This window comes from Argopecten irradians, unplaced genomic scaffold (genome assembly GCF_041381155.1).
Source record: "Argopecten irradians isolate NY unplaced genomic scaffold, Ai_NY scaffold_0024, whole genome shotgun sequence".
Classification (NCBI taxonomy): domain Eukaryota; kingdom Metazoa; phylum Mollusca; class Bivalvia; order Pectinida; family Pectinidae; genus Argopecten; species Argopecten irradians.
In genome coordinates this window covers 91,017-112,683 of record NW_027187491.1, presented here as the reverse complement: position 1 = coordinate 112,683, position 21,667 = coordinate 91,017, and the positions used below count along the sequence as shown (strand labels likewise).

Below are 21,667 nucleotides of genomic sequence, written 5' to 3'. Positions count from 1 at the left end.
GAGAGTGTATTTGATACCACTTGTCCCGTAGACATTGATGATACATCGACAGCTATGGAGCAAGACACTAATCTTAGTAATACACTTGTTACTGAGAAGTCCTGCAGGCGAGACTGCATAGAACAGATCAGATTGATAGAAAATGGTTTGTATCTGATCACAGATGTCAATCAAATGGAGGCTGTACTACTAATAGGTTACAGGAAGTTTCAGCCTTCATGGATCAGAAAGTGGTGAAGGTGTCAGGACTCACCATGGGTAGGAAAAGGAAATGGAAGAGGACATCCATTAGGCAGGGAATTAAAAAGAAAAGAGATGTCAAAAGAAAACAGTGGAAAGAACTGCTACTAAAGAAGAAACACATGTTCCTCATGTTGCAGCAGAGTCTGGAAACATAGAATATTCTTCTGAGGAAAAAGGTATTTGAAAATTGTTATCCAAAATACCTGATGCAGTGACACATTTTAACTAAAAAACACATATATGCATTAACTAAGTAGTCCTGTATGGTATATCCATGAGCATCTTTAAAGTTCAACTAAAGGATACATTTGTCAGATGGTGAGCCATCCAAATTGGCTTTTAGTGCAAAGTCCATCATCTGTCTGTCCTTCCATCTGTTAACAAATTTTGATACCTCTTTTTATCAAGTTTCATATCAGTCAACTAATCAGTCAACAAGATTTTGTAGTCATTTTGTATTTTCATAGTTAAAGTTTGTATCCGTTATTTCCTGAAAAGTATGGAAGGGATCTGTTCAAATTTCATGCATGGGTTCCTCTTTGTACCCAGTTATGTATATTGCATTTTGTGATCAATTGGATGGCTGACAGACTACCATCTTGGATATTGATCTTGAAGAAGTTACCCCTAACTCTCAGAAAGTACTAAAGGGATGCATCTCAATTTTAATATATTGGTTCCCTTTTGACCTTAGTAGTGCACATTGCAATTGTGGAACAATCAGACAACATAATGTGTGAAAAGTAGCCATCATGAATTATGATAGGAAAAGTTAGTTTAATTGCTATTTCTTAATAAAATGCTAATGAGGTATCTCTATAACTGTTAAGATTGATTTTCAAGTACATTTTGTACATAAGAAAGAAACAAATTGACGAATAAGCAGCCAACTTGTCACTTTTAAGAGGTGTAAGACTCCTCTGATTCAACTTGTAGGGTCCTCTTGGTCCTGAGTTTTACATATCCATTTTGAATTAAATCAAAGCACAACAATGGCGAACAGTGAACATATTAGATTTGACAATTGAAATATGTTTATGCTTAGTGCAATTAACATTTAAAAAGACAGGAGAAAAAAAAAGTAAAAGAGAAAAGCAGAGAAAAGATCCCTCTTTCAATCGTCAGACAGAAGTTGTGACAGAGTTTTTGATGCTAAAATTCCCAAAGCATAAAGATACGTATGTTAATTTAAAAAAAAAAAATGTATGAATGGTGTGTTGTATGTGGTCATCTATGTTTATCTCGAGTAAAGTTATTTTAAAGAAAAACAAAAATAAAACTAAACAAATATGTTGCAGTGCTTCAGGAGATATGGAAGAATGCCCCAGACGATGAACTCCTTGTCCAGATTGGTCCATACAACATAAGTCGTAGAAGCATTCATTTCCTAAAAACAACGCTATCTGATGAGGTGAGTGCTTAACGTGAAGTTGTAATTTTTAGAAAGCCAGTTAAAGTTTCTTTTGTCTAGGAATTGGAAGTGTTGAACATTTTTTGTGTGTTATAATAGCATGTATTAACATACAATTTATGATATACAAAGAAATTAGTAAGACACTCTAAATGGCTTATGGAGTATGGGGGGTGTACTGGTTGTGTTTTGTTTGGTATGAACTTATTTGTGCAATAGTTACTAAAAAAATTACAATTGAATCCATCAGCTTCATAATAACTTTGTATATTTATCTAGGTGAGATCACATATAAAGTTGGGTTTTGCTTTTCTTTCTTTAGTTTGTTTTTGCCCACCATCATCAAATGGTGGGCTTTTGAAATCACCTTTAGTCTGTGATCCGTCACGTCCGTCGTACGTCGTCCGTCCTCCGTCCGTAAACCATTCTTGTTGCCACTATTTTTCAAGAAGAACTTAACAGGCATTCTCAAATTTTACATGCATGGTCCCCTGGTCTCTCAAAGTGTCTGGCTGAAAAAATCAAGATGGCCACTAAGTAGCTATCTTGGATTTTGGCAGTTGATGATTGTTACCGCTATTTCTCAAGAAGTACTTGATGGATATTTCTCAAATTTTACATGCATAGTTCTCTTGGTCCCTCAGAGTGTCATGCTGATTTTGGGAATGATTGGAAAACATTATGGCCATCAGGCAGCCATCTTGGATTGCATCAGCTGAATTTTGATGTCGCTATTTTGGTTTTATTGAACACTGTAACTCTTGATTAATGCAGTTAATATCCAGGGTTCACATGCATTTATAAAATATAACGTGGACTGAGATTTCCAAAATCTTGAGATTTTGTTATACAAGTGAACCCTGGAGATTCTTATGCCAAGTTAATCTGATTGGGAAAAACATAGTTTACATGGCTCATCACAATCAGTAATATTCCTCAAAGTTCAAAAAACTTTATCATAGTCCCTTCTTATATCCAATTGTGGGACTGATAATAAAACAAAAAGACAGAAGGGAAAGAAGAGAAGAGAACAAAAAAAAATCCATCAATCATTTGATTGATGGTGATCATGCAATGGTTTGCGCCAAGACCCCTCTGGGATCTAATGGTTTTTTAAGCAAGTATATAAATATTCCATGACGGTTTAATACAGTTATCCATGTTCACAAACTCTCATGATGTTACTCCATATTCCTAGCCTTCAATACTTTTAATACTTATTTCTCTTTGCCAAATTCATTAATTCCAAATTGTGAATATAGGGCTTAATCAATCCTGGATAGGATGGAGCAACATTTGTATAAATAGTTGTTATAACCCGTTTACATATCAATGGCCTTGTATGTAGTTTTCAATTTATCTTTAGTATTTATTTCTTTTGTATTCACTCATTTATTATCTATTTCCATAACAGTAACAAACAGAGAATATTTGACCAAAAGACTATTATAAAGTTAAATCTCTAAGGAGTTACAAGCACACAGGTGACATATGAATAGAACTGATATAGAATACATTTACATATGACATATGAATGAACCGATATAGAATACATTTACATATGACATATGAATGAATGAACCGATATAGAATACATTTACATATGACATATGAATGAACCGATATAGAATACATTTACATATGACATATGAATGAACGATATAGAATACATTTACATATGACATATGAATGAACTGATTAGAATACATTTACATATGACATATGAATGAACCGATATAGAATACATTTACAATATGACATATGATAGAACTGATATAGAATACATTTACATATGACATATGAATGAACTGATATAGAATACATTTACATATGACATATGAATGAACGATATAGAATACATTTACATATGACATATGAATGAACCGATATAGAATACATTTACATATGACATATGAATGAACTGATATAGAATACATTTACATATGACTATGAATAGAAACTGATATAGAATACATTTACATATGACATATGAATAGAACTGATATAGAATACATTTACATATGACATATGAATGATTACCGATATAGAATACATTTACATATGACATATGAATGAACGATATAGAATACATTTACATATGACATATGAATGAAACCGATATAGAATACATTTAATGCAATTGCATTTAGGTGATAGATGCTTACTTGACTATCCTGACCGATGGCACCAATTACCTACATATTGACAGTGTGGTGGCTACTGCTCTATTTCAAGGCCGTGGACAGAGAAGCAGATTTTTGTCACTGGTATGCATTGATATTTATTTAATAAGGTTAGGAAAAATGTGAAATAATGTAAAGTATTTTGTTGAAAAATATAACATTGTAAAATATTTAGGCTGGCAATGTTAGTTTCATCCCGACATTGTCGATTGAAGAAGATCTAATTATATCATTATAATTTACGTCTATAATACAGTGAAATGAATCTATATGGTCTGACCATGTAGCAAACATGTTGGGCTACACTTTCATTTCACATTGTTTCAGTATTATTTGGTAATTTTAAAGTGATTTATGCATGTATGTTTTGATCCAAATGTGCATAAAACATGGAAACATTTAGTTTTACAGTGCAAAAAGTATGTGTTAGAACTAATGTTAATCAGGCATCATAGAAATTTGTCTGTGGTGATTTGAATGGGTTTTTTTTTACAGCGTACTGTAATTCATCAAATTATATAGTTTTCAATAAATTACTGAAGAAAAAAAAACATGTCAAAATTTTCGCCCAGTAAATTATGGTACGCATACCTTTAAATGAATTGCAGGACAATTTCCAAAAGTATGATGCCTGCATAGCTGCTGTAAATGAAGGAGGACATCATTGGGTTTTGATGGTATGTATGTTTTGTTATAAATCTCTCCTAGTTAAAAGTAGAAGCCTTTTAAGATGTCCTACTATGATGTTGCACTATGTGAGTGGTAGATTGTGTAGTTGGATGGAAAAAATGATTTTCATTAGCTAGAGAAGCAGAAAAAGAAGAACTGTAATAGAAAAAGTATGTATCTTCATTAAAGAGTATACAGTGTCTATTTATTAATAAATTATATTTTGATTTGCCCTTTCTAAAATTTAATGCCTGATTGTATATTACAAAATTAACTAGAATTGTTATTTGATGTATAGATAATAAAACCTCAGCAAAAGCAAAGTTGTTTATATCAACCCAATGGGAGAAATTGAAAATGTCTTTATACATTACCTTCAAGTTCTCGGTGGTTTGTAATAGAGTATATTTTAGTTGTTAATGTTTTTATTGGTTATTTAATCATGGTATTTTGATATAAGAAAAAACAAATGAATTAAAATTGAATTTCAAATGTGAAATTTATACTGTACATTTTGCGGACAATTTTAGTTAAACACTAGCATTTTCATGTCGTTTGATTGGAATGCATTTTACCAGTTGGCGGGAACATAATATTGAAGAACAAGTTAAATTTCCACTAAGTAGTCAATATATAAGCATTGTATAAACAATGTTTTTCTTTTTCTTTCAAGTTTGTTTTTGTGTTTAATTTTTGTGCATGATAATTTTTGAGTGAGGTTAATGGAGTGTGCGGGAGCGGGGATGGCCTTCTTGTTATTTCTCTGTGTTATTTGTGATTAATCAAGTCATCTAACTGTATAATGTTCACAGGGGTACGAACTGCATTTATGAGTTCCAGAAAATAGCTATCAATGAAGAGAGGGATTAAAAAATGAGAATTTAGGTCACAGATATTTTGGTTTCTTTTAATGATTTTCAAAAACGAAAATCGTAATATTAATCAAAACAGTTGCAGCTGTGGTTTGTCTTCATATTTTCCACCATGAAAAATTATTGGTTTTATTTTGAGCTATTACTGAAAACTCGTATAATGGGATCACATGACCACCAAGCACTTTATTTGAGTTTACAAAATCTAGGCTATTGATTATAAAAACAAAGATAATTTATGAAAGGATTCAGAACTGTTGATAAAAAATCAGATTTATGCAAGATGCCAATCAAGCTAAAATGACATGACGATAAGGGCTATTTAATACTCATGAAAGATATTGTATACGTATTGTACTTAAAGGCCAACAAACCCTTTCAACATGAAGTCAAAAATTAGTATTAACAGATAACAACAAGTCTGGTGCATAATTAAAAAAGTCATTTGCAATGCGAGTAGCTTTTTTATAACACAGATTATTTTTGTATACCCTTTTTTTACGACATTACAAATTGTGAGATAAGTTTTGAATTTAAAGTCCTATGATTCAATTATTGGACGAGAAAATCAATATGTTATCATTAAACTGCAGATGAATGATATCCACAATGATTACAAATCTTCAACATCATTTAGTGGGCGATTGAGTCGTTGATCTTTTGTTGCATTTTAGTACCATATATGCATGATACAATAAAATATTTAATGTCAATTTTCATTAATTAACATTGATGAAATGCTAACAACATGCCCTTGATCACACCACATAGGTCACTGCATCTCCTGTATCTGTGCTTGCTATTTCCAGAATTAACTAGTCTCATTCAACCCCTATGATATTGGGAAGACTTTTTGTTATTGTTCTATAGTCTTTGTTGTTATTTATATATTATAGTCATCCTGGCCTGAATCGGTTGTTTACACTCAACTGAGACTTAGGGAGACTTAGTGTTTTTCGTCTTAGTTGATACTGTTTCCCTATTATATAACTACTGATTGATTGATGAATGGTTAAATTACTGAATGCTTACATACATGCATAAAAATACAATAAACTCTGAATGGAATATCAATAATTGCAATCTAACTTAAATAGAATAGATCAAAAAGTTGGGAAGGGAGCTCGAGGATGGTGTTTTATATGCTATTCACTGTAGCATGTCAGTACTACTTCTAAACTTATTAAACAAGGGAGGGATTTCAATAACATTTGGTGGCAATAATCCTTCCACAGAGTTGATGTGCATTGTGTAAGAAACAGATATCTGAAACCTCAAACATGGTTTCCTCATGCCTTTTCCATTATTGTGTGCTGTCTGCTGTACGTTCCGTTCAAAAGACTCCTTCTAAATAACAGAAAAGTCGATGGTACTGATAAGGGCTACCAACTTTGTTCAAATGTTACATGGTTCAAATAGGAACTCTCTTTATCAATATTTTGACTGTTTTCATATCAAACTGCTTGAATATCATTACAAATACAAATTCTCACAAACTATAATTTGGCTGTTGACCGGCGAGGAACTTTAGCTGTCATAAACACCGGCATGCCAGACCCAAATATTCTTTTGACATGTCTTTCTCTGCACAAGCTATGATAAGTTTAAGATTTATAAGTTTTATAGGTAACAACATAGTTGTTAATAATGCGATACCATTCAACAGTCAAAACTCTTTCCCAGAGATGTTGGGACCATTTTACCTATAAAGTGTTTCCCTCGGTCTCTGGCCTCGGGAAACAGTTTATGAGGTTGATCCCAACACCTCTGAGAAAGAGTTTTGACTGTTGACTGATAAGGCTTGAACCAACTGTATAATGTTTAATTGACCTATTGTCTATAACTAAGAGCACTATAGATCTGATATTGGGCATGTAACATGCTGGGATGATTCGCTACCAAGTATATCCAATGCAAATTACCCTACCTTCATTTAAGGTCTCACAGATAAAATTGGATATAAGTCTTTAATGACTAATGCATACTTCATTGCTACTATTTGTTGTATTGTGCATTGTATTAATAATCATTTGACCGTTAAGGCCCATTGGGCCTTTTGTGAAGAGTTATGCCCCGTTGTTACAAAATAATAAAAGTGCTATTCCACCTACGGTAAATTAATGAAGGGATATCAATAGTACTTGTCTCAATAATACTTATACAGTATTAGATGTGCCTACTCTACATCTGAACAAGATACCTGCACCTGACTTTAAAAGGGATGTACCATTATTACAATATGGGTTATGGACCATAAAGTTGCATTGGATGCCCTAAAAATTTTCATTAAATTTTAATAGAAATTTTAACATGATAAGATATTATGCATTATCAATATTTTTGTTGAAATAAATGGCATCTTTGACCATGTATACTGAAGGCTCTTTTTATATACCAAGTGGTATTAATAGGAAAAAGTTATGAAGTTGTTTTTACTAAAATAATAACATGGAAAGTTAGAACTGGTAGTTGATTGATACTTTGTAATTAATGATTACCATAATAATCACATGAAATGCTGTCCATGACATCAACAAATTATGATAGATTCACAATGAGATTTAATGAATTTGATGATAATTAAGACTGATTTGCCTCTTCAGCAACTTCATAGACGCTGATATTCAGGAGTGGACACTCACGACTCTTCCCCACTCAAGACAATTTGACAGCGTGTCTTGTGGAATTTATGTCCTGAAGGTATCTAATAATACAGCTTGTAGTTAAAACAGTTAGTATTAAAGAAATGAATACAGTATTGTTTACTAGACATTCTCCCACTTCGTTTAGTTTAATCATCATGTTTTCATTAATTTGTTTTGTTTTCATATATGGGATAGTCAGAGACAATCCTGAGATGGAAAACAAATAGTTTAAATATGGTGACAGCCAGGTAATGAGCCAATTATGGGAAAAGAAGATATTTACTTTGAATTGTTAGATAAAGGTAACCATTGCTTTTGCTGATTCTTCTAGCCTCAAAAGGGGCATCCTTATATGGGAAATGAAGCTGTTACATTTTTCCACTTTAAAGGTGATAAAAACAGATTTTAAATATGCTATTTTTGTGTTGATATTTGTTTATTGTGGTGCACTTTATGATTTCCAACAAAAAATACAGGTTGTATTTGACGTAATTTCCATAAAATGTGCTTGAAACGAAGTCCACAACGACCCTTGTCTAGAACGATCGCATCGCTTATCGCCCCTGATATCACCAGGTGGCCGTAGATTCGTGACGTCATCTGAGACCAACAGCTGTGACAAGAGCCGGGAAACTCAATGGGGCAGTGTTGCGGTATTGGCGATTATAGATATTTAAAACAGTCGCGCTACGTGTAGTTGCTATATTGAATAGTGGAAATGAATCCGTTATATAATATATAATCTATAACATACAATGATATAATAAAAACGATAGCTTACTCATTCTTATCGTCATATTCTGGGCTATAAAATTGTTATGTTCAGTATGTTAAAGATGCTCCGCCGCTGACAAATGGTAAATTTTAACTATCAAAAACAGGAGCAGACGATTTAGTATTTTTCTTCAGTTACAAAAGTTACTTACTTTACACCATTACCACCATTGAACAGTTTGTGAGCTTCTAATTTTACTTCAAGTTAAAAACATGAAATATAATTAATTGCATCCCGAAAAAAATCCGTGTTACTATATCCTATATGGAATGAAGTACTGATTGCGCATGCACCAAAGGCGAAATAAATTATTCTATATTATTGTTTGTGTTAATTAGACATATATATACACGATTAAACACCAATTATTGTTCAAATGGTGAATATCATTTATGCTCTGTCGGCGGTGGGAGCATCTTTAAAAGCCATTTGACACCGTGTACGTGTGTGCAACTGACTCAGGTTCAAGGGGGTTGCGCTTGACTTTTGTCTGTAACTTAAAACTCAAAACATAGACTTTAAAGTTAAACCAACAAGAAGAAATATAACTTTACAAGAAAATGGACCCAAATTACAATGAGACTACATGCTACATGCACATACATGTACATATAATGCATATTTATAAAAAAAAAACCCGCCATCCCTCATACCCTATCCAAAACCCTATCATACCCGCGATAAACGTGCCCCTATCCCGCCTTATGTACGTACTGCACACCTCTATATTTCCTATTTGAAGCTTAATCTTTCAGAACACCGCACAGAAAGGGCTAGACTTATTTATTTTCTTAAAGTTCTATAATGAGTTTTACGGATGTGTACGAAATAGAATAACATGTACAGTAGTAACAATACACGCACGGCCGATAAAAAAAGACGGGACACAAAACACAGAAACTAGACACAATGACCTAATATGGATGACATGTTACTCGTGGACAAGATACACATGTAATAGTTCAACTAACACAGGACCATGAAACAACATTAATTTCTTATAAAACACAAATCATTTACAAGACCGCTTCATTATATTTTCTAACCGTGCGGAGTTTTGGAAATAAGAAACCTGTCGACCTTAGTAAATTTTAAAAGTATAACGCACAGACCACAGCACACTAGATAGCCTATTGACCATTATGAGACGATCTAGGGGTCTAAATAAAAAAAAAAAAAAAAACGGTAAAATTCGCATTCTACATATATATACGCAAGTGTACTATGTATAACAGGAAATTAATGAGTACTAAAATTGGCCAAATTTGCGAGCATTGTGGTGTTTTGGGGGTTCGGGGGAGACCCTGATAAAGATATTACAATTTAGAATGACTGAGATATGAGTTTCACGATGTATTTTGATGATTTTGCGAGGGCTTAAGGCGAGATATTTTGTTTTTTGGGGGTCCTAAGGTCTCCCCCGAGAAGGAAAAATATTACTAAATGTATTTATGATTGCTGAGATGAGTTATACGATGTATTTTGATGACTTTAGAGCGTTCTTAACATGGTAATTTTTCGAATTTAAATTCCTGCAATTAAATAATGATAACTGTGAATGTCGTCATATCATTATGCAACCCTGCTCGATCTGAACTAGTCCGCTAAACCTGCCTATATTATTAGGCTTTTTTTCCCCCTATATATTAGGCAAAAAAAAAATTTAAAAAAGCCTAATGATATGAGCAGGTTTAGCGGACTAGATCTGAACATACATGTTTCACACCACCGGCACATTGTTGTGTAACCCAAAATGAATATGAAAATCCCTAAAATGAAGTATGAAAAATGTGCAGAAGGACCTCTTTTATTTTTAATGCGCATTTTGAGAACATTTCAGTCGAGGAAAATGGGGGGCAAAAGGACACAACTTATAAATTATTGATTTTTTTCTTTTAATCTGCATGTATTTTTCATGTCTCCGTATGTTTGTAACAGATGATTTTCTATTAAAACGTAGGTCTAAAGAGGTGGGCCCCAATAATTGTCCATTTTCGCTACGATCTTATTTCGCTCATAAAATTACCAGTAGATTCTATGTATATCAAAACTCCTCGGTTAATTTTATGTGTAAACTATAAATTACATACATGCACAGTCGTATTACTCCAGGGTGGACTGAATAGGAAAGAACTACTTATTCATTCGTGGTTTAACCCCTGGCACACCATAAGCCACATGACATATGTACCCGCGACATTAATGACATCATTATTTACATGTAGTGACGTCATTTCATAGGTTATGACGTCAATAATGTGTCATTATGTAGGGGATAAATCACGCTACCCCAATAAGTCGAAATATAACATATTTTTCTCCGTGTGTATTTCCGTAAGTACTAAGACATGTGGCTAAAATGCACATGCATGTTGACAGTTCCGCGATCGGCACACCGGCTTCCGGTAGTTGATTGTCTCAGATGACGTCACAACTCATCGGAACTCAAGGGAGGTAAGTCATAGAAAAAAATATGTCGTCGAAAAGATGTGAAGATTGCTTTCATTAATTTTACTATTTAGAGACAAAATATAAGTACAATAAATATATCAGACTGGTATATGTTTAGATAGGCATTACAAATGTTTCTAGCGTATTATCTCATTTTCCATGTCCGTTCTGTTTTTATCACCTTTAAATCATTATCTTAAAAGACAACAATTTTATTTATTTCAAGATGAAATGAAATACAGGTTCAATATGGCATGAATTATTTTTAATATACTTTTTTATATACTTATATAATTATATAAGAATGTGTTTATACTTGAATTGTACAGTTTGCTGAAAACTTCATAAACAACTTAGGACTACTACTGACATGGTCAGCAGGCGATGTACTTCAGGAAAGAAAGAGAATTGCCTTGAAAATAATGAGTTGTGGATATGGTTAGTTATTTAATGTTAAAAAGTGTTAAATATAAAGATACACAACAGGGAAAGAAACATTATAATCATGTTTTTATTTCTAACAAAACAGCCTAGTAAAATTTTATTATTGGTTTTTCATTTTTTCCTACTGTAACATTGATGACAAATACTGTGATGACAACTGTGGTGATGAAATGGTTACAGACATTTAATCTTGAAGACCGATACATCAGTATATATGTTGACATAAAATTCTTCAAATCTCAATGACCATTAAAACTTCTTTAAAAATTAGACAATAACACTGTGAAATAATAATTTATGATAATATGTAGTACTATTACATATCTTGTAGATTCATGTGTCCAGATGATGTCTGCACCAGGTTCAGTGTCTCAGACACCACAAGTCTTGACCTCTGGAACCCAGTCTATCAACACACCATCTGGTAAGGACATATGTTTTATTTGTGAACTGTACTAAATTAATCATTCATGAAATTTTATCTTGTATTGTATGGTTGTTAACTTTAACATCGTTCTTGTGCAACTTAATTGGTATTAAATCGACCGCAATATAAGTACATTGGATTCAGAAACAAGATTTTACATATTTAAACCACAGTGAAAGTTGATGACCATAAACATGTTTTTTCTTTATCAGATGAGTGAACAATACTACAGTAATAATGAAATGCATTGATAACTATATATATGTTACAGATCCTCCTGTCCAAATAACAAATGTAACAAAGCCAGAGCTGAGAATTCGTCTCAGAAAGTTAAAAGTAAGAATGATGGTATACATGATCGTGTAATGTTCAGCACAAGCAACACATTTGGGTTGCAATTTTAAATCCCATCCATGTGGTGTAATTCCCAGGTACTGAGCAATGGTATTTAATGTCTATTTATAGATAATGCTTGACATTTATTATTTTCATTTCTGTGTGTGTATTCAATATTAGTAAGAACTGCATTCATGTACAAATTTGATTACTGCTTCACAGGAGACGAGTAAAGATACAGTTGCATCTTGGGAAGTGGCAGCTGATGAACATCATCAAACAACACCACAACAATCTGGACTGATTCAAGGGTCACAGCCATCAGATGTCTCTTCTAATCAAATAAGGAGACCAACGAGGAGAATTCGTCTAAGGAAGTTAAAAGTAAGAATGGTGGTATAAATGATTGTTTAATGCTCCAAATAACAATTGATGGAAAGAAGCTAGGGTGGAGAATTCGTCATAGGAATAGGCAACATAGATATAGATATATATGAAAACTGTCTAAATCTTGGTCCCTGTATTATACAACCAAACAATTTGGCTCCTGCTGATCATACTCTAATATTGCTTGAAGAAGGGTCCGCAATCTCGCCAATGTCAATGGAAGCTTAGAAGATGTGGAAAATATCATCTTACCATTTTATAAAATATGGATATTTCCTGTGTGTTGTAGGAAAAACGGAAATATTTTGTGTATCCCAAAATCAAAGGGAACAATAGAACTTTTTGTATTTGTATGGAAAAGAATGATGGCAGGTAAGAATATCTCTTTTGTAAAGTTATTAGTTGCTTCTGTTTAATAGCTTAGCAGTTGAGGATAATACAGCTTAATATTTCATAGTGTCATAACAATAAAATTGTGTGGGATTATAGTTGACAGAATATTATTCATTAGTTTTTTTAACTATATTAATGAATAAAAACCTATTTCTGAAAATGGTGTATATTAATGTGTAATAATTGTCGATATTGATTGCAGAACTGATGTTATCGAAATATCCTTTATGAATCTAGTATTATACACACTTATGTAACAATGTTTCCACTTCAAAATATAAAAGATATCAAAATTGACACAATTTACTGTATTAGGCCCTATAATATATATAGCTGTTTCTAAAATCTTTCTCATGTGTATTAATCAAATAACACTTCATTCCAATATTTTACAAATACAATAATAATACGATTTAAATTCCTTATTTCAGAAAGTACTGGCAATGTAATAGGTGTGAAGAATGGTACCACCCAGAGTGCCTGGGCTTGTCAGATGAACCGTCAGTTTTTATCTGCCATGAATGCCAGGTATTTAGTCTGATTTTATTACTCTAGAGTAACAACTACATATTCTCAAAAATCACTGCAATTTTGATAACATCATATTAAGGTCTAACTTGTTAAGGTATTGTGAATTGAAATGGCAATAAACATGTATTTATTAAAACATATAAACAAAAATACAGGATTTAGGGACTTAAGTGTTGACCTGTTGTAATTGACCCAGCTTTGTTTTATTCACTTTTTGATAATTTATATGGTATCAATTAAGAAAAGTTAATGCCATGAATGCCTTGTATATAATTTGCAGTTCCATTTGTTATCTTGTGTTATGATGTGTGATTTACCAAGATCCCTATCTTAAGAAAACAAAACTAATTAAGTCATTTTATTACAGCCTAAGAAAACGCCAACATCCAATGAAGAGGAAAATCCCAAACAACTAAGGCGTGAGTTTTTCTTTTTTGAATATCCAATGCAAAATGTAAAAACATATGAAAATCAAAAACTATATTCTTAATAAAAGAAATAAAGGGGCACTTTCCATAGCTATGTGTATTACAAACATTTTTTTTTTTTTTACATATTGAAATCTCATTGGAAATGGTCTACATGAATTATCAATTAATCAATATCTAATTTTGATAATGGAACTGTTACTATTCAAATCAAGTTATTTGACTTTTTGTAAATGAGACATTAACAGACATTGTCAATTTTTATAAAGTTTAAAATAATATTTAATGATATCAAACACACTAAATCATATATTTCTTTTTGTTACAATTACTACTTACATGTACAATGAAAAAAAGTAGGTTAGTGAAATGTTTTTTATTGTACACAACATAATTCTTCAAATTTGATTGCATATAATTACATGTATATCTATGTTGCTCCATTTCATATGTTACACCTTTTTTTCCCATGAATAATAGAAATTATTCATTGTTTTCGACAGCCAATGATGATTTCACAGACAATCCGTCACAACAGGTAAGACCACTTCATACAATGATTAACATTCATGTATATGTATAGGATATGGTAATATTGAAACCTCTACTGCAGATGTGAGAACACATTCAAACATAATACCAATTCTTTGTTGTAAGTTATTGTAGATATATAACATCACAAACTCATTGACATATGGCAAAGAAAAATAACTACGACACATTAGTTTGGTTGGAATATTCATCAGTTACTGTCATTTTTAACACCCATGCATCAAATTAAGTGTTGATTTTCACATTGTTTTCTTTGAATAGATAAAACTCATTAATTGGATAACATGCTTTTGCGAACCGAAGATTCATTAATTGAGAAAAGTCCCATATAAAATTTACGGATGGCCAGCTGTCACTCAAACCACATGTGACTTTAGATTTGTATTGTGTGTGCTACAATGTCTGCTCCGACAATGAATAGAAACATGTGCGTTTGCGAGCATGAGGCGTGGTTATATTACACCTGGCGATCAGTCAATTGAACTACTTGTACTATACTGATGACATTATTTTTGTACCGGACCGGCTACACCCATTGAACAATGGTAATAAGTGATTAAATAGCGAATGATAGAATAACTGACTGTATTTGTCCTGACATCTTGTTTACGACCCTGTGTTGAGCGTTGGTGCCTGTGAGGAAAGTTCTTCCATAAGCGGTAGAGATATTGTCAAAGGGAGTGGTCTAGGACTGATTTGCCTGTTGTCTGAAAAAAGTGAACCGGTTGGTGTGTATTGTCCTGTACCTATGGCCATATGCTTACATAAGAATATATATTATTACTAAAAGATCTACAACTGATTTCTGTATTACAATGCATTTACTATTTTCAAAGGCTGATGAAGAATGGGACAGGAAAATGTCTATTCCCATCATTAATTTGGAGACAACACCTCCTTTCACGATAGAGCAGGTAACACGTTTGTTGTTTTATCTTGTTATTTATCTTGAATAGTATTTCACCAGATATTTCATATATGTGACATGAATCATAATGTGTGTTCAAATCATCATAAGAAAGAAAATAAGAAACCATGAAAAAGCCATTGATCTAAATGAAGATACAGTAATATATGGAACTTCTTTGAATATTCCTGGCCGTCGTTGGGAGTAATTGCATGGTGTCCATTACCACTAATGTAAAACTATTTTTGCTGTTGTATTACTTTTAGTTATCAAATATAGAAAAATACACACTCTGAAAATATAACAATAAAATGGTCCTAGACAATTTAATAAATAATCTCGATTATTAAACCATTTCATAAACACTTGCGTAATGAATTAACACACTAAAATATCACAATTACATCAGACAAATAATGTTCATTGCAGGTGAAATGTTTTTATTCACCGCAGGTGAAATGTTTTTATTCCCCATATGAATTACGAGTATAATACCTTTTCCATTGACAGGATGCTGATATAAATGAGGAGGAGGAAGACCAAGGTGTACAATTGAAACGTATTCTAATGAAGACATTGAAAATGCTGTAAGTAACAATTGCATGACTAAATAATTTAATACAGACAAATGTCACATATTGCATAGTATAAGCATACATAGGTGCATTATAAATGCAAATGAATTTCAGGCAATTTCTTGAAATTGACAAAATGGCATGTTTTCACTTTTGACAGAATGTGGGCAATCTCCCCCTGACTTCATGCAGTAGATACATGTATTTAGAAAAATTGAACCAAGCTATTAAAAGACATAAATGTATAAATATATCAAACAATGTTGTTAGCATGGACAATATCTGTATGTTTGTATCTTCTTAATTTCAGCTTCATAACATATATGACTCCCTGGCTAAAATCCCATCGGGCATGGAGAAGAGGTATAAATTATTGTTTGTTGGTCCCCTTTTATAATTGCTACACCTAAACCACAAATTTAATGCACATATAAAATATACTTATTCATGTAAGTGTATTCTTCTGAAGGAGACACAAATGGACATGCACAGTTAAGTATATTACATCTTCAATGTATAAATGTAAATACAAGATCATTGATCATTAACTAAACTGAATTATAAACAGATACAATTGTATGATAAAAACATTTCCATTCCAATGTGGAAAAAACCATTCCATCTTCAGTCATCTTCAATCTAGTAAAGCATTATTCACAACCGTTATACTTAATAATTGTATCTTCAATTTTGTGTCATATAAATACATTATTTCCTAGTGTCTTTCATGCTGGATTTTTGCGGGGCCCAGGAAGACCAACAAGAGGATATGGTATACAGAAGTTTTCTGCAGAGGTATAATCAGTCAAACATTTACATGATTACTCTATTTAGTTGGATACAAACTTTATAATGTCATGATTTCTCAGTCATTAACAATATATGATGTAATACTTTCTTTGGCCATTTTTGAAATATCATGATATTTGCAAACATTTGTGATGCCACCAATTCATAACCAATAACCATATTGCTCATAAATGTTAGTAATAATTCTAATCTAAATGACTGGCTCAAGACAAAAGGTTAGATTTTGTTTTTCATTTCTTGGGTTTTATATAAAAATTCTACATATCACATAACTTGTTCTATTTTCTATGGAATATAGACAAGAGTAATATGTATGGTTCATACCATTTTTGTCCTCAAACATGTAAAATATTGAATTTGAGCTCAAGAAAGGGCCAAAACCACACATCGTCCTTTGCTGATCAAAATCTGTTCCTGGACCATTATTAATCAACACTCAAATGTAATGTTTCTGTCTATCATGACTGCAGAGTAATGTCTTATATTGATTGTGTTGCAATTACTACCAACGAAAACACAATTCTACATTTTTGTTTCGTTTAAAAAAATACAGATAATGTACAATAATTATTAAAATGTCTTCAAAACAAAAGGAAATGCAGACATATAAAACTTCTTATACGCATACACTTGCTCCATGTAATTCAAGCGTTGAAAACCTTTCTCATGTATTTATGCTATATCACAAAACACAAAAGATAATCACTGAAAGAGAAGAACAAACAAAATATAAATACCTGTCATTTTGTTTTTAACACCAAATTTATTGAAATACACATGAGCTAAACATTTCCAAGGTTTTGAAATCAATACCACATAACCATTGCAGGCATACATGGCCTTGGAGATCTGGATTAGACAGACATTCCTCAAAGAAATCAAAAAGAGGTAAATATTCCAAAATTATGATGAATTATAAATTTAAGTCCCTTAATGTGTGTTCATGTTCATTTGTGTATATGTTCACAAGAACATTGCATTTTATTTCATTTCTAAATACATGAATGTACCTCATTGTGATGAAGTAATTCCAGAAAATCAACTCAATGAAATTCATTTTAAATTTATTACATGTTCTTATTGATAACCTGCGTTCTGGTAAAACATATTGAACAGTTCCCTTAATTGCATTGCTTTTAATTTTTTGCAGCATGTTCAGTAAATGGTACACCATACGCGGTGCTGAAGACAGTCTCCTTAATCTTTTGAAGGATTCACCTGGGTATGTGTTGCCAATAGTTAATACTTGAATGTCTGTCTTGCACATACAGTCAAACCTCTATACTTAGTACAAGATTTTGCAATGTACTGAAGTTCAATGGGACCAGCAGAAAAACTTTGAAACATCAAGGTTTTGAATTATTCATGGTGGATATTAGACTCATCTTTATGACATGATTGGTCAAAAACAATGGCACGGGTATCGGCCTGGTCAGTATTAACCTCATAATCTATCATTGGTTCTCTTATCAATGTCTCTCAGCATTATATCCATATTTTGTCCATTAACAATAATCAATGCTTACTTGTGTTAACATTTCAGAAATGCTGAGCTCTACATACGACAGGTACTTTTCAAGGAGACTATAACCCGCATTGTAATGGGGTTGTCCTCCGTTCCAAGGAAAGAGGCAGTTTCTTTATGTAAATCAACTGAGTCAGAATCATGGAGGAAAGCCTCAAAACGTGCACTTAAAAAGTTGGAGTCTAATAGATCTATGTTGATTTAAGTAACTGCATTTACAGAGCATTATGTTTTCTGCCTTTCATACCAACTACATTTGAATTCATAAATAAAAACAAAAACGGTTATAGAGACATTTATGCACTTTTTGTAAGCAACGGGAGGAAACAAGATGGCCGACTGGCCACCATTTTAGATTTTGATTTTTAGATTTTGATAGTTAAAGTTTGAAAAGCAGAGAAAAGATTCTCTGTCATATTTCATAGATCATTCTTGGTGGGCGATAAGATCCCTCTGGGATCTCTAAAGTGTATTCATGAATAAACATAGAGGTTTCTCTGTTAGAATAGTTAAAAATGGGACATACAAGGTCCTTTTGTTCATTGCATAATGCAATCTTGATTAATATCATTAAATATTAATTAAGTAAATTTCTGTTGGTATAAGGTACTGCAGGGCATGGACAGATTTACTTCAAAATGTAATCAATTAATTGAATGAAAATACTGAAGTTACTATACTTTTAGTCAAAGCATCATATTTTTGTTTACATGCATGCAACAATCATGGAAATTGTTCATAAGAAATATTCTTTTACAAATATGTATATACATGTAACATATTTTGTATGTTTTTGGAACGTCTCAAGAGTTGTATTTCCTTTATTTGTGCATATGTAACCAAATGACAGCCGATTTTCGTAATGAGTCAAATGTGTAACACCACTTACGAATATCTGTCATTATTATATCATTGTGTTTTTTACTCGCTCCTGATTGGGTGAGACTATACTTTCCCACCCTGATACAATACAATATGAGTAAAGCTGAGGTAAATTGTCTTTTGAGGACAAAAATGTAAAAATAAAAGTTTAATCATTTTCAAATATATATAAATTCAAGGAACATGATTTTTGAGTTGCAATCAAACAGGTAAAGTGAAGTTTATACCTTAACTTATTCATGAAAAAATATTAAGTATTTCAAGGTATTTTATCATGTACTGATAAATTTGAATTTTGAAAACTTAAACTTAAAGCAAAAACATTAACATTGATTTTGTAGCTAGAGTAACTTGAATTCAATTGGAGATGAGTTCAAAGGCAATTAAGCATGCTTTTTTTTAATTCAAGATTTTCCGACGTGACAAAATGCATTTCTAATATGGAACATTATGTTTCCATTACAGGAAATTCTATTAATATTATCAGAAATAGTTGATTATTTCTTATATTGAAGATTAAAATTTTGATATTAAAAATTTTGATTTTGATATCCGATTTAGAATTTCTAATATCATGGGAAAAATAACATACTTTCCAATATCAGAATTACAATTTCCAATGTCAAAATTTATAACTTAATCCTGATATAGATAACAGAATTTGAGAAATCAGAATAAGAATTTCCAATAACTGAATAGGAAATTCAGATAATGGAAATTAATTTCCAATTTCAGAAATTTAATTCTTATACAGGAAATTCTTTTTCTAATACCCAACTAAATAGAATAAAAAGTAACTTGGCTTGCAATCATAAGAGTTTCACTAGTTTACTGCACTGATGATGATTTATTTTCTAACGGAAATAAATAAATATCTAGATACCATGATGTGATATCAAATACTTTTAAATAGAAGATATAAATGATATACAAAATTTTATGAACAATGTTTTACTATACTGCTGCATAATTTATGAGATAATTTGAATTTCTTCTATATTGTTCAAGTGTGCTATTTCCAAGGATACATGTCTGATGTAAAATTCATCTAAAACTTGCATCATAATTAAAAAAATAGACACACATATATGATGGCTTTACGTTTTCTGTATCTGGAAAATAATGACAACCTTGTATTAAATCATATCTATGGAATGATCTATCAAGACTGATAAACTATTAAGACGTCAGTCAATAGAGCAATGCTTTCGCTGATATCACATTTTTCTGGTTGCAATGAAGATTGTTTTACTATCCTATCAGTCAATGAAACGAACAACGTGATACATTATATGTGGTGCCTGTGGTGCTCCATCATTGGCATATGTGACGTCATTAAGGGTAACCCCCCCACCCCCCTGCATGAGGTGAACTGTGCCTCAGTGCTTGGGATTTGAAAAACATAAGTTTTTCTTGCAAAATTCAGACTTTTCTTGGTTAAATTGAAGACTGATTTACTCTGCCGGATATCTCTGACAAGAACAACGTGATATGTGGTGCCTGTGGTGCCCTATCATTGTCATATGTGACGTCATTAAGGGTACCCCCCGCATGAGGTGAACTGTGCCTCAGTGCTTGGGATTTGAAAAACATAAGTTTTTCTTGCAAAATTCAGACTTTTCTTGGTTAAATTGAAGACTGATTTACTCTGCCGGATATCTCTGACAATAACAACGTGATATGTGGTGCCTGTGGTGCCCCATCATTGTCATATGTGACGTCATTAAGGGTAACCCCCGCATGAGGTGAACTGTGCCTCAGTGCTTGGGATTTGAAAAACATAAGTTTTTCTTGCAAAATTCAGACTTTTCTTGGTTAAATTGAAGACTGATTTACTCTGCCGGATATCTCTGACAATAACAACGTGATATGTGGTGCCTGTGGTGCCCAATCATTGTCATATGTGACGTCATTAAGGGTAACCCCCGCATGAGTTGAACTGTGCCTCAGTGCTTGGGATTTGAAAAACATAAGTTTTTCTTGCAAAATTCAGACTTTTCTTGGTTATATTGAAAACTGATTTTACTCTGCCGGATATCTCTGACAATAACAACGTGATATGTGGTGCCTGTGGTGCCCCATCATTGTCATATGTGACGTCATTAAGGGTAACCCCCGCATGAGGTGAACTGTGCCTCAGTGCTTGGGATTTGAAAAACATAAGTTTTCTTGCAAAATTCAGACTTTTCTTGGTTAAATTGGAGACTGATTTACTCTGCCG

At 32.3% G+C, this 21,667-nt stretch overlaps 1 protein-coding gene and 1 long non-coding RNA gene across 2 annotated transcripts; both read left to right on the top strand.

The window, feature by feature from the left end:
• Positions 1 to 279: 279 nt before the first annotated feature.
• LOC138311445 (uncharacterized) lies at positions 280 to 8,078 on the top strand. Its single transcript, XR_011206661.1, has 5 exons — positions 280 to 419; positions 1,542 to 1,654; positions 3,805 to 3,921; positions 4,446 to 4,514; positions 7,982 to 8,078. It is a non-coding gene; the product is annotated as an uncharacterized lncRNA (long non-coding RNA).
• Positions 8,079 to 13,125: 5,047 nt separating this feature from the next.
• Positions 13,126 to 20,514, top strand: LOC138311452 (uncharacterized). Its single transcript, XM_069252800.1, has 11 exons — positions 13,126 to 13,215; positions 13,668 to 13,764; positions 14,135 to 14,186; positions 14,699 to 14,733; positions 15,584 to 15,661; positions 16,165 to 16,241; positions 16,540 to 16,592; positions 16,949 to 17,024; positions 17,869 to 17,927; positions 18,190 to 18,261; positions 18,583 to 20,514. Exons 1-10 carry the CDS (start codon positions 13,196 to 13,198, stop codon positions 18,246 to 18,248), a joined length of 606 nt encoding a protein of 201 aa, XP_069108901.1. The 5' UTR covers positions 13,126 to 13,195; the 3' UTR covers positions 18,249 to 18,261; positions 18,583 to 20,514.
• Positions 20,515 to 21,667: the final 1,153 nt, after the last annotated feature.

Excerpts from the sequence above, each read along its gene's own strand:
- LOC138311452 (XM_069252800.1), top strand. The coding sequence starts at position 13,196 with ATGGAAAAGAATGATGGCAG. Across the intron at positions 14,734-15,583 it reads CAGACAATCCGTCACAACAG|GCTGATGAAGAATGGGACAG; the intron begins GTAAGACCACTT and ends CTATTTTCAAAG. Across the intron at positions 16,593-16,948 it reads CCATCGGGCATGGAGAAGAG|TGTCTTTCATGCTGGATTTT; the intron begins GTATAAATTATT and ends ATTATTTCCTAG.